General features: G+C 36.9%; 1 protein-coding gene across 4 annotated transcripts in view; it reads right to left on the bottom strand.

The window, feature by feature from the left end:
- Nucleotides 1-3,070: 3,070 nt before the first annotated feature.
- LOC144057359 (receptor-type tyrosine-protein phosphatase U) overlaps nucleotides 3,071-13,707 on the bottom strand; it is a 222,660-nt gene continuing 212,023 nt past the window's right edge. For all 4 annotated transcript variants that reach the window (XM_077574819.1, XM_077574820.1, XM_077574821.1 and 1 more), the window contains 3 exons: nucleotides 7,862-8,019; nucleotides 5,606-5,741; nucleotides 3,071-5,527 (listed from right to left, as the gene is read on the bottom strand). In XM_077574819.1, the coding sequence (XP_077430945.1) occupies nucleotides 5,465-5,527; nucleotides 5,606-5,741; nucleotides 7,862-8,019 (357 nt within the window). In that variant the 3' untranslated portion in view covers nucleotides 3,071-5,464. The remainder of the gene's footprint in view (nucleotides 5,528-5,605; nucleotides 5,742-7,861; nucleotides 8,020-13,707) is intronic.

The following is a 13,707-nucleotide window of genomic DNA, read 5'->3' as shown; positions in this document are numbered from 1 at the left end:
AATTTGCACATGACACTTCTAAAACTCGCTTGCCTCAGTGACTTTGCTGGCGGTAAAACGTTACGAGTCGGGACAATATTTACTTCCGCGTGCGTTGCGTTCACATTAGATGTCACATTTGTTTTTGCAATGTGAACAGTACATAAAAGGATCGGAATTAACAAAAAAAACCGAATTGGGCATCACGTCCAGCACGTGCAGTGTGAACGTACCTTTGATGCTGACATAATTGCAATTCCTACTGTATCATTTTTAACAAACCAGGCTAAGTCAAATGTGCTGTTTTAGATGTCAAAATCACTCCTGTGGTTCTGACGTCCATTCGTCTCATATCCCAAAAGCCTTGCTTAACCCTGGAGAACCCAAGAACCCTATTCTCCTTTGGAAAATTATAAATTATACATTAAATGACTGCTATAAATTCACTGAACACCAAAATATATTAGAATATATAAATATATTTTTTCAATGTTTTTTTCAATTTATTCCCTAATTTAGGATTAGGGCGAAATTTGACCCTTTGGGATTTAGGGGTATCATTTCCAAAAATCTGAATAACAAAAACTGTCAGTAAACTATTAAGAATTTAAGAAAATAATCAATCAAATACACAGCTACATTGAACAATATAATTTTTTTGTTTTATTTGTTGCATTTTAGCCATCTTGTCACCACCACTCTGGCTCATGTAAATGCAATATTCATCCACTAGATGGCCCCATGCAGGGGTCAAAAGTGGCACTCTGGATTTTTGAAGTTAAATTTGTAAAAAAAAAAAGAAGGTCTTTGTTATTTGAGTAGCAGAATTTATAGGGGCCAAATTTGACCCCGTGGGTTCTCCAGGGTTAATAATGTTTCTTGAGAAGATTCCTTGGACCGCGCTCAATGTCAACACAACTGTGTGATGGAAGATAAGGGTACTGAATAAGCAGACGGGACTTTACTCCTTTCATCATGGGAGGGGGGCCGGGTGAGCTGCCATCATGAAATAATGGCTTAATAGTGAAAAAACTTTGAGTTGCATCTTTAGCCAGATGGCAAAATTGTGATTTTTTTTCCCCAAGCATCACCCTTCTTCTATTTCTAATCACATTTGGTACTGAGCATCTGGAAGATGTTGGGAATGAATGTGCGGACAAGTATGGAGGTGGGGGGGTGGGTGAGGGCGTTCCCTTGCGATCCTTGTGTTACTGTGCGCTTTGACGCCATTGGTCAGGGCATGTTTCGAGGCTCCCTGCGGTTTCCCGTTTCTAGAGTCCAAGTAATTCCTCGGCTTGTGTGTCCTTAGGGCTTGCTTATCTTGGAGGCGGGACGGGCCGGTCACCTTGCAGCCCCGGGAAGCGGCCGATTACAAGCATGATCCAACCCAATCTTTAACTTTGGTCAGTCCCAGATTTGATGCCGCTCGCTCAGTGTTTATTTACACAGATGGATCTGAGGTCTCCGGTTTTAGGGTGGCAGAGGAAGCATTTACCGTTTTTTGCTTTTCTCTTTCTGATTGTCTTTGCTCATCTTTGCTGCACATACGGCATATTACTGAACACTCTAAAGTGTCCCCAAGTGTGATTGTGAATAGTTTGTCTATGCGATTGGCTGGCAAGCAGTTCAGGGTGTACCCCGCCTACTGCCAGAAGACATTTGGGACATGCTCTGGTATGCCCGCGACCCTCGTGAGGATAACCGCTTCAGATAATGGATGGATAACACTCTAAAGAACCAGGCAACATCTGATTGATTTTTGCCACACACTGTGATCAAAAGGGCTCCCTTTCACTCTTGGCAGAGGTGAAAATTGAGAGATTAAAAAAGAGGGAGATCAAATGTTGGCGCTTCAAGGAAGATGTGAATCACATCTGCAGGAGAAACCATAGGGAGGGTCCAAGAATCACAGTAGGAAGTATGTCCTGTTCTTTCTTCTTCTGTACAGACAGATCAATTATAAAGCCATTGATCATTTTTTCTTACTTTCTTTTTTCTTTTTTACTTAAATCTACATTTTTTGACACTCAATAATAGAGTGACCAGACATCCCGTTTTAGCGAGACGGTCCCCGGTTTTGAGCCTTGTGTCCCGAATCCCAAATCAATCACAAAGTTGTCAGAGTGATTCATGCGTCAAAGCAATTAAAAAGGAATTTAACCGTTGCATTCCTTCCTATTTACCTTCACATTCACATTTCATTCATCCGAATCTAACAGTAGGGGTGGGAATCTTTGGACACGATTCGATTACGATTCAGGGGATACGATTCAATTATAAAACGATTATTGATCCATTTTTAATTTATGTATATTGTTGCACTTTTTTACAATACATTTCTATTCATCTCACTAGGTATTAATCACTTGGTGCAATGGATAAAAAAAACAACTCATGGTTCGGATCAGATCACAGATTTGAATCACCGATCACATTATTTTTCAGAAAAAAAAGATAGCACTTTGTCTTCCTTTTATTTTATAGAACACTTGTTCCCATTAAATACCAACATTCAACTCAAAATGTCAAATATGTCCATATAGAATGTAGGAGCCATATTTGACATTTCGAGACAAATGTTTTTATTAATAGGAAGAAAAAAAAGTTTTATAAAGAAAATGAAGATGACGTTCTATTTCTTTTTTTATTTAAGAAAGAAAAATACCTCAAACTGCAATTTAAGGCACACATGCCTGGCAAACATGCCTGGCTTACAGACGTGTTTTCGTCATACCGGAACTAGAATTACTTCCTGCTTCAGTGTCTAAGAATCGTGGGAATTGTAGTCCTACTAGCCTAATGTAAGTCTACTAGTCAGAGCCAATACAAGCTGAGCTTTTCCAGCGGCATATTTCCAATGTCACAATGTACAGCTAGCTTCCAATAGCTCCCGGCACCGAGCAAAAAAAGGTTGGATAATGGTCTTGTTTAGCGCTTTTGAACTGTCAACCAATATAGCATTTAGCATTAGCAATTCAATTAGCTATGAATAGTTCCTGGTGAGAATTTATTGTATATTTGATGATAAGCAAAATTGGTAGTGTTTTTAGTTTTGAGAATCTAGCCAGTGATAAATTGACAACATGCAATCTTTCCCCATCTTGCTCTTTTATTGTTAAACTTCCTTTAGACAAACAACTCGTCTTCTCCATCCCGCTATGTAAATACACACTTTTTCGTCACAAACACAATGCTCAGAAACACAGTAGTCATGTATCATTGGTTCATACAGAAAACAGGTGAAGTCAACAGAACTCTGGTGGCAGTCAGAGCGCAGTCATCGTTAAAAGCTTCGGAATGGCAAAAGTACGGTGCACTCACATGGTGGGAGGAGCTGCTGAAAAAGCACAGCGGGGTTGGGCCGGGGGTTGGGGGGCGTCTTTTTGAAATGACCACGGAGTCAAACATGCTGCACTCGATTGGACAGGGTCGTTAAAACCGCAGATTAACTAAGAAAAATGTCATTTACAGGACATTCAACTTCATGGTTATGGAGTAGTCACAATTGGGCAAACATAGTATACTATTCACAAAGTATTCACATGACAATGTACAGCTTGTATATACATATTCTCTCCAGCCGCCACAAAAACTTTTTCAGGCACTTGCTGCTTTAATCCAGTGATCGTGTACAGTACGTTTTGATCACTGGCTAAACAGTAGCTACCTCGTTCACCTTCCAGAGTCATTCTGTGAGTGCACATTATTTCTCTTCCTGCAAAATGTTCACCGAGCTGCCATTTGTCAGCTTCTGTGGCTTTCAGGGGTCTATTAGGGCACGTCCAGGAAAAAGCTGCTCTTTATGCTGTTTGGGGAGATATGCTAGCGAGAGCATTTTAAAGGGTGATGATGGATGATAATGGTTGGTCACAGATAACAGATTCCTGTGTTTGGAGGAAAATATGAGGAAAACTGAGAATAATTCCCTGGCGGTGCATTCATGTTTTTAAAATGTGTTTCTGACATGTTGCACAATATCTACCAGTGACTTTTCCACTGTTCTAACCGTGTTTGAATAGAATTACCGGTGATGAGATAGAGGTCAAAATATTCCTTTTTTTATCTGATGACAAAAAAAAAAAAAGTCTGTATCTTTTCTATTGATGTTTGTCTTATTGGCCAATTTATTATCATCGCTTATTTTAATTAATTAATCTATTTATTTATTAATTTACGTCACAATTATTAGGGGCCATTAGCTAGCTTGGTTAAGATAACTGCTTACTTCCACAAAGTGTTAGCAGCACTTTGATATTATTCTTTTTAGACATTTAAAAAACAAAAAAACATCACTTACATCAATACTATTCAATTTTAATTTACCAGAGAAGCAATGACATCTTTAAGGCTAGCCAGCTAGCTAGCGTTGTTAACATAAATAGAAAAAAAGTATTAGCACTTTTCGAAACAGTTTTACTTTGCTGTAAATTTGAATTCTCGAAATAGTTGGTTTCATTTTGTTTTTGCTTTCACCACTGCGTGGAAAATTATTTAATTATAAAGCACCACGGCAGCTTTTAAAATGGTTATAATATGTACAGGATGCTAGTGCTAAAGACGCTAAATGTAGGTGTTCGTCTAACCAATTATAGGAGAGTGATTTTTGTTCACTTTTTATTTAATTGTCGTTGTTATTTAAAGTCATTTTAAGCCACAGTGAACAACAATGATCCTTCATGCCACATTTTCCAAAATGCTACTTACCAAATAATCAAAATATACACTTTCATTCAACGGCTATAGTTGGTGAAAACCCTTTTTAGATACTCCTTTTTCTTTCTCACTGGATTTGAGATACAATCACAGAGTGAAATGCAAACTGATCAAGATAAAGCATAAAAACAAACGTAAAGAGCGTATTCAAGTCAGTCATAGAGTTTGGCACTGCAACAGTAATGAGTCCAAGGAAAAGATGATCTGCGTGACAGCAAAATAGAAGACGACACTCAACTGGGAAATCCCTCGTCCGGTCTTGTCTAGACTTGGTCTGATTGTGTCTTATTGTCAGAGAATAAGGCAGTTTATGGTATGCTAGTTAATTCATGCCACAAGCACAGTGAACTGCTGTTGTGTGTATATAAGTAGCTCTTGGCGGGAAAAAAGAAAAGGTCCATGTAAGAGATAAACGTCCGTTCTCTTCGCTGTTGAATGAAACGATGAACCGCGGCCAAGTTAACAATAACACGCAATTTTGCCGTTCGTCGTTTTTTCTTCTTTTTTTTGGGGGGGCTACTGAAAGCCTCGGCACAACAGAGCTTAAGTACAGAGGCGAAAGCACAAAAATATTAAAAAAGGTCAAACGGCACCACAAGAAGGAAATCACGGCTGTACATTAAAGGTTAAAATTCAGAACCACCTTTTTTCCCGCCCCCCCTTTCATGTTCATTTTCAGTTCTTTCAAGAGCACAGGTCCAAGCAGTGACGGAGACGAGCCTCCACACGACCTTAAATCAAGCATGTGAGATACTTGTTCTGCATTTAGTTGCTATCTCCCTTCAAAGCAGTCCAAGTACTCCAGGATGAGGTCATAGCAGAATCGATACTGGTCCTGAGAACAAACACAAATCGTTCGTCAAGTGTCACAACATTGTGAAGCGCCTTCTTGCATTATTTACAAACGTCTCACCAGGGATTCCACCATGTTGGGTTTGCAGTTGCGTAGTGTTTTGACTGCGTAGAAGATGTCCACCATGTTCTGGTACTGGATCATCTCCAGGAGAATGTTGCAGGCACAGAAGGTCCCGCTGCGACCGCCACCATTACTGGGGAGGAGATGGAAGAAACGTCAACATTTTTCCACGGCGCGAGACCTTCCTACATTTTCATTGGTAAGATAAACATTCATACTGCATATTATCGCTGTCCTGTGAAAAAACACTTATGGACATTTTTTTTTTTCTTCACGTTTTTAGGACATCTGCATTCAGTTTTATCCCATAAACGTAAAAATGTATAGATACATATAAAAAAAAAAAAGACAAAAATGGACATTGTGTGTGTTTTTCACGATATCCTTAAATTGTGATTAATTGAAACTTTTATTTAGTGATATAAATATGTGCATGGCAGTTGTTGACGTATACAGTTTTAATGTTGCATTCAAGTGTCATTGTTGGACTATGAATAATTAATAGGTACACTACAGTAACAGGGATTTACATAATTGCCGCTATGTAATATTTGCATAACATATTGTTTGTGTATGCCGCCTCCATTCAATTAATTTTATCCTGTATTGAATACTCATTGCATATTGATAAATTACAAATGGAGTTCATTACATTTTTTTTTAAAACTTTATATATATAAAAAAAAAAAAAATATATATATATATATATATATATATATATCATTCCACTTCCATCATAGCATTAAATTTCATGATCATTAACTTTTTCATTTTCTTTTCTATTTTCCGCAACTGGTGACCCCGACCACACTCTAAGTGGCTGATTTATTAATTTAAATACATAATTAAATAATAAATACATATGTACTGTTTGTTAACTAATATTGTAAAAAAAAAAATGCTGATAAACATGAGATATATGGTTACCCCAGAAAAAGAAGGAGAATGTGAAATAAAATCCCAGGAAAATACGGCAAATACCCGCAATATATATAAAATAAAAATACGATAAAAAAAACCCTGAAAATATGCAAATCCGCGGGTACCCGAATCCCAAGTACTCAGTTTTAATTAAGTTGTAATAACACCATTCATCACTAGATGGCAAACATGGCTTAGTTGCATTTATACCTTTATACTGCCATTTAATACAAAGTGAGTAGGCCTAATCATATTTTTGACATGCATGGCAAAAATAGAACCTCAATGATATAAACATTTTGAGGAAGTTGATATTTGTGGGGGGGAAAAATGCACAAAATTAGTTAGTTTACTGTTCAGTATTTTTGTGCTGTCCTTGAATGGTCATTTTTATGCAAGAGAGCCTTTTGCACTGGGGTGGGGGGGGGGGGTTATGATATGCAGTATGTGGTTATTTTATTTTGTTGTTGTTGAGTTAGGGTAGAAGATCTTTTATACATGCATTGAGAAATATTTTATGAAAAATGAAATATATTAAGCACACGTATTTTGCACGTAGTTTGTCCATCTTTAAAATAGCATCTGGTTAGGAAGTGTTTGGTCCTACGTTGCACTGATGAAAAATGTTTTCCCCCCTCCATTATTGAAGTTGTTCTAGCTCACAGGGTCCGTATTAAAGTAAACCACTTAAGTTAGCAAACATGGCTACCGTAGATGAAGGGCTGATTGGAATGTCACGGTGTGATGACAAAGTACGATTAATCTGATGACCCGCTTAAAAAGAGAATATTGGACATTGCCTGGACACGCTAATAGAAAATTGGGAAAAGCTGTTAGGGGGGAAAATGGAGAAATAAGTGCATCCTGGCATTTCCTCGAACCTATTGCTCTGGTCATCACAAACCCAAGACAATATCAATAAAGTACTAAAAGACAATCCACTCGCATTCTCTTGAGGCAAAATGCAGCAAAGGTAGCGAAAGCAACCAATAAAAGCAATTGGAAGCTAATCAATTGTTGTCAGTGCTGTGGCAGCCCCCCAGATTTGCTTTAGTGAGAAGCATCACATTTTTATGAAGTCATAATTGATTTCATCCCCATAATCTCGTTGCCGGTTGTCGCCAGTAATACAGTGTGACACCGCTGAGTGATAACGTGTGATGGGTCGGCAACACTGTGGACGGCCCATTCGTATTCATCAAGCAATTCATGTGCGCCGTGGGATCAGGACAACAAAGTGGGCGTGGTCGCGCACAACGCAACGCAATTCAAATGGTCAACATCAGCAACAGGAGCGATACTTGAGGTGCATGTCGCCGACCGATTACTCACAGGCAGTGGACCACGGTGCGGCCTTCTCCGCACTCTCTTTGCCACTTGTGCACTTGAGCCAGCAGGTTGAGGAAAGCCTTCTTGGAGTCGGGAACGTCCCGATATGGCGACCAGCGAAGGAATTGGAACTGACACACCACCAGCTGGCCCTCCTGCAGCTGAAGATGACAAACAAAAGTATCTGCATGAGGAGCGAGCTGGAGAGTGCGTGCGGGAGGTTGTGCCAATAGGAATTGACGCGGTGACACTGACCAAATAGAAACTAGAACGTGCCGCCAAATGGCAATTCCGACTTGCACGCAATTAGAGTCTGCTTCAATCTGCTTACGCCACAGAAAAGATGAATTGGAATTTCATTTTTTATTTTGGACTTGAAATAGTCATAAATAAAATAAAAATGCAAACAAAACAAAACCAAAAAGCCCACAAAAAACAACAACCTGAAACTACCCACGCCCCCAATTTTTATTTTTTTTGAGAAAAATTACCTCTATCTACATACTATTATATATATATATATATATATATACTGTATATATAAATATTAGAGCTGTCAAACGATATATATATATTTTTTAATCAGATTAACCACATTTTAGAATTTTGATTAATCCCAATTAATCGCTCAATTACAAAAGGCTTTTCTTATCAACATTTTTTGCCCACCAAATTTAAAGAGCACCTATTTATGTGTTAATTTTTTCAACATTTAATATTTTGAGGACGTTTTCAATTTTTTCAAAAATAATAAATGGGAAAAAAAATACCCCAAAAGTTTGACATACGCAAACATTTATTAAATGTTTTACTTTGTGCATGTAGTAATGTTTATTGTTCAGTATTTTATCTATTGACACATCAAAAAAGAAGAAGAAAGAAGAAGAAGCATCTATTAATTAAATTCTGATTTTGAATTTCCACCTACGTAACAATACATTCACCTAATCACAGATGCCAGGATGTACTGAATATGACTGGACTGTCGATAGCATCCGAGCAGCTGAAGCCAGAGGGCAGCCATCTTACGTTGCCACTTTTACTGACAACTGCTGTTTTTTTGCTGTTATCAGTGCATGTTTTATGCTAGGATCCCTGTAAAGAGTAATGAGACCGCTGCCATTTTTGCCATAGAGGCAGAAAATAATGTGAAAACGCTGCAGAGATATCAACGTATTCAAGTTTAGTGAGTGGCAACGTAAGATGGCAGCCTGTTGCTTCACTTCTCCCAACGGCGAGTAAGCAGCATTCACAGTCAGTCCAGTCATATAAGTCCGTGATGTCGACAGACACATTGAACTTTTTGCAAAAAGGTAAATAAAAGCGCTAAACAGTCAGAATGTCTTCTAAGAAAAAAGTAACTGCTTAAGATCTGTGCTCTTATTCTTATGATTTGTAAGCAGACTGTGGATCTGTTGTTTGGAATTTTATGAGACAGACAAATAAGAAAACATTAGCTACTGTGATGTAATGAGTAAGGCAATCCCAAAATGATAAAAAAATGATTAAAAGAAATGTGGAGTGAATGAATCTTTTAAATGAAAATGTGACATTGACACAAAAAGACAAATTTCGCTGAATGAGTATGCGAAAATGAATTAGAAAAGAAATTAATATAATAAGAAACATTTCAATTCGATTTTCTCCATGTTATTATGGAAGAAGACCCTTTTCCAATGGAGGAGCCGTAGTCCTCTTCTGTTTTCTTCAGCTGCTCTGGTAAAGTTAATGAGCAATACACATATTTTTTAAAGTGTTTTCTTTGTTTATAATTTTGTGTTTTCACTTATTGCATTATACAATGCAATCTTTCCTGACAAATTTAGGCCAAATAAATGACAAAACAATCAGTCTGGAGCCGCAAAACATTTGAACATTGTGATGACCGAAACAGTGTGTTAGTGTTCGTCTAATGTATTGGGGCCCAAGAGCTGATTAGAGCGGCACCACAAGACTAAACTATGCAGCATCCAATTCATTTTCTTCTACCTTTTTGTAATTTGTCATACTTCCCTTTTCATAGATTTTTAGATTTTTAGATTTTTAGACTTTTCGGCCTTTCTGTCAAATTTCTGAGATTTTTGGCAATTTTATGGACATATGGTATTTTTGTAATTTTGCTTCATTAAAAAAACAAAACATTTTTTCCTGCCTTTTTTGCTGTCAATTTTCTGACATTTTTGTTGGGAATTTATGGTAATTTTGGGGGGTTCTTCTTTTGTTTTTTGGCCATTTTATAGTTACTTAGAAAAAAAATTTTCATGTTTTTTTTCTTCTTTTAAATCAAATTTCTTTTTTCAATTCCAAAGACATTTTATGGGAATTTTCTGCCTTTCTTCTTTTGTTTTTGGACATTTTATGGTTACTTTTTTAAAGTTTATTTTCTGCCTTTTTCATTCAATTCTGTTTTGGCAATTTCACTGACATTTTATGGTAATTTTCAGTTTTTCTTCTATGTTTTTGGACCTTTTATTGTTGCTTTTTGAACATTTTTAGGCATTTTTAAAATACTTTTTCATCTACCTTTCATCTTTTTTTCCTGAGGATTTGCACTCTGACAAAAAATAAATAAATATATATATATATATATATAAATAAATAATAAATAATAAATAATATAAATTTAATCTAAAAACTAAAAATAAATATGTAAAAAAAAAACTACTTTTTTTTTTGGGGGGGGGATCCAAAGGAGTGGGACTAAAGAGCATTATACTGTATTTATTTTTAATCGCTGCAAGTAAAAAAGTAGCCTTACTTACTTTTGGGGCTGGTACTGCATTTCCATTTATTTCAATGGCAAATATTACCTTGATTTATGAATTCACTCATGGAACCAACTAAGTTCACAACTTGAGGTTCTGCTGTATTAAAAAACAAAAACAAAAACTAATACTAAAACTAATAAAAATTCAAATGAAATGAAACTAAATAAAAAAATAACTATAATGAATAATCCCAAACTATCATAACCCAGGCAGATGCTTAATGTAATTGAGGACAAATTCACCTTCACATACACTGATATATATTTTTTAATCGCATAATTGCTGTACTGCGATATTGTCATCATCACTTTATTGCAAGTCACTCTGTAATTCCTACGGGCAAATGAAAGAATTTCTTCTTTTGGCTCTCATGTATTTGCAGCTGCATCCGTATTTATTTATTTATTTTTGCAACTGTCGTTTACTAGTTGTGTTTGAGCGTTCCCCAGGTTGCCTGCTGGCATTCTCAGCTGTGCTCAGTCAGCACAGTGACTCGGAGATATATGGGTCTGCAGTAGCAAGTGGCACACCAACTGGAAATGCGCGCGCGTGTGTGTGTGTGTGTGTGGCAGAAGGAGGTCTCTGCGTGTTTATAACCTTGCCCTCAAGACTCACCTAACACTTAAGGAGCAGTTGAGAAGTGTAAGTCATGCAAATTGGCCGTGCAAAGACACCAATGACACAGGGAGGAATTGCTTTACAGGCCTCACACTGGCCTGTTTTTTTCTTTCTTTTACGCATGCACGTGCTTACACAGCAATTCCTTTGGCTTTTCCTCCATACTGCATACATGGTTGTCACTTTGCTTGCAAAATTCCGTGTGCCCAAGCGAGAGAGGGTCAACTCAAGGGCAGATGACAAAAGAGGTGAGGATGGCAATCAAGACAGGAAGTTGCGGCGCCGCTTGTGAGTGAAAAGGAGGCCGGGGGGAGACACCTTGAATGCAGATTTTCTTTTGTAATTGCTTGACAGGGAGCAGAATTCATGCATGCGTTTATGCAGATTTCAGTGCATAAAATCTTACCTGCGTACACACATTCAACATAATGAAGTGTGTGAGGAAAAACATGAGCTAATGTATGCAAATTTTGGTGTGGTGGGAAAAGAGCAAATCCAAAACATTCCCTTAAAGACAACTATTTTTCACATGTTTACTGTACAAATACAAAAGAATGCTGTGAGACCTGAATTAATATCCTATGTGAGTCTTTGTTGTATTCACAGTATGTTTTGCATCGGCAAATATGCTCTCTAAAATGTCATTGTAATGAAAATGTCTAATTAAAAATGTATAAATATCACAGTAATGTAAAGCATTATTTTCAGTAACGTAAACATTACAATCTCATTATTATGTGTTATAATACATTTTAACCTTACTGTGAGCAGATGCGGGCTGGACATAAAAAAAATACAAGAAAAAAGTAGGAATGTTTGATACCAGTATAAGTACTCAACTCGAGTAGTCAACGATGACGATACCGATACACTAGTACTTTTGATACTTAAAAAAAATAAATAAATAAAAATAATTAAAAAAAAGACAAATAATTAAAAAAAAAAATTAAATTCATGGCAATTTTTCATTCTAATTTATATTTCCTGAACGTAAAATGGCCACAAGATACCTTGAAATAAGGCCTGATACCGATACCTACTATTGGTACTCGCCCATCACTATAAAAATAGTAAAAAACAAAAACAAAAAACATATCATTAACTCATACACTCCCAGCCATTTTCACTGAAGCAACCCCCTTTGCTCCCGTCTGTTTTACTGAATTTTGACTGATTTTGCAAGCTTCACAGAATATTGTGTTTTATTGCTATAAAAATATTAGAGTCTCTTCTTTCATCGGGGAAAAAAGTATATTTCTATTAAATCTGTTTCTGTTTTGCAGCAATTAGCATTAGAATATAGCTAAGTTTCATCATTATTCACAAATCTGTTTAAAACCGTGGGCAAATGAGCTTGTTTGCAACATGGCCCTGGTTGATCTCTTATATTCTGCTACCACCTGCTGGCTTCAACCGTTCTGTGCAGTTGAGAGGCTGCGTCAAAACCTACTGTATGTTCTAGCATTAAAAAGAAGAAGAAGAAGAAAAACGTATAAATACGTCTTTGGGACACTTAAAACATTTACAATAGAACATATTTATAAATTTTTGGGAGAAAATGAGTTAAATCATCAGCTCACAAACGGCGACTTATGATAGGCCAATGACAGAAGCCAGAATTTTCATGGGCCTACGTTAAGTCACTGTGAGCGATTATTGGGTGGTATACTTGTCAATCATTACAGCAGCACCACTGATTGGTTTGATAGAATAAATCAAAGTAGGCTTTGATCCATCATATCAGGAGGAATAAAAGTGAAATTACAAAGTGACTGAGAAAAAAATTAGAAATATGTGAAGCAGTTTGTATTAAGGTCTTGTTTTGTTGAAGGCCATCAATTTAGTCAATCTGAGTTTAATGCGTTAGCATTCAGCAGCTGTTTTGGTGAATGTAATCCAAAAGTAGCAGAAAATTAGTTTTGTGCACAAAAAGACACAGCAAAAATAATGTTGACCTTAATTATTCATCCACCAAATGGTCACCAGTCGTTTGCAGAGCAGATGAATTAAAACAGAACACACATTCACACCAACCATGAATGTTTTTAGAATGTGGGGAAAAGACGGCGTACCGAGAGAAAGCCTCCATAATATACATTATGTATGATATACTGTAATACATTGCAGTTTTGAAGTAACTTGCCAAGCACTGCTATAATACAGTGGATGAATAAACCTGACATAAATTTGTGGGCTGTATTTTCAAATTAATTTCCAGAAGTTGAGAGATGCAGTTGAGTAAGCGCCGTAAAGCAAGATAAGATGAAGAGGCCAAGTCTGTCGAAATCCACCATCAACTTATGCATTCAGCCTTTCAGCTGGCGCACACACAAAGTAGTTGTATAGAAATTTAAATCATTCCCCTCAGACTTCAGCTTTTTTTTTTTCTTCTTCTTCTTCCCAGACAAGCCTACAGTGCTTTGACTTTGAGATGACTCGCATATGGTCCACAGCTCATGCATT

This window comes from Vanacampus margaritifer, chromosome 9 (assembly GCF_051991255.1).
Source record: "Vanacampus margaritifer isolate UIUO_Vmar chromosome 9, RoL_Vmar_1.0, whole genome shotgun sequence".
Taxonomy (NCBI): Eukaryota; Metazoa; Chordata; class Actinopteri; order Syngnathiformes; family Syngnathidae; genus Vanacampus; species Vanacampus margaritifer.
This window is presented reverse-complemented; position numbering and strand designations above follow the sequence as displayed.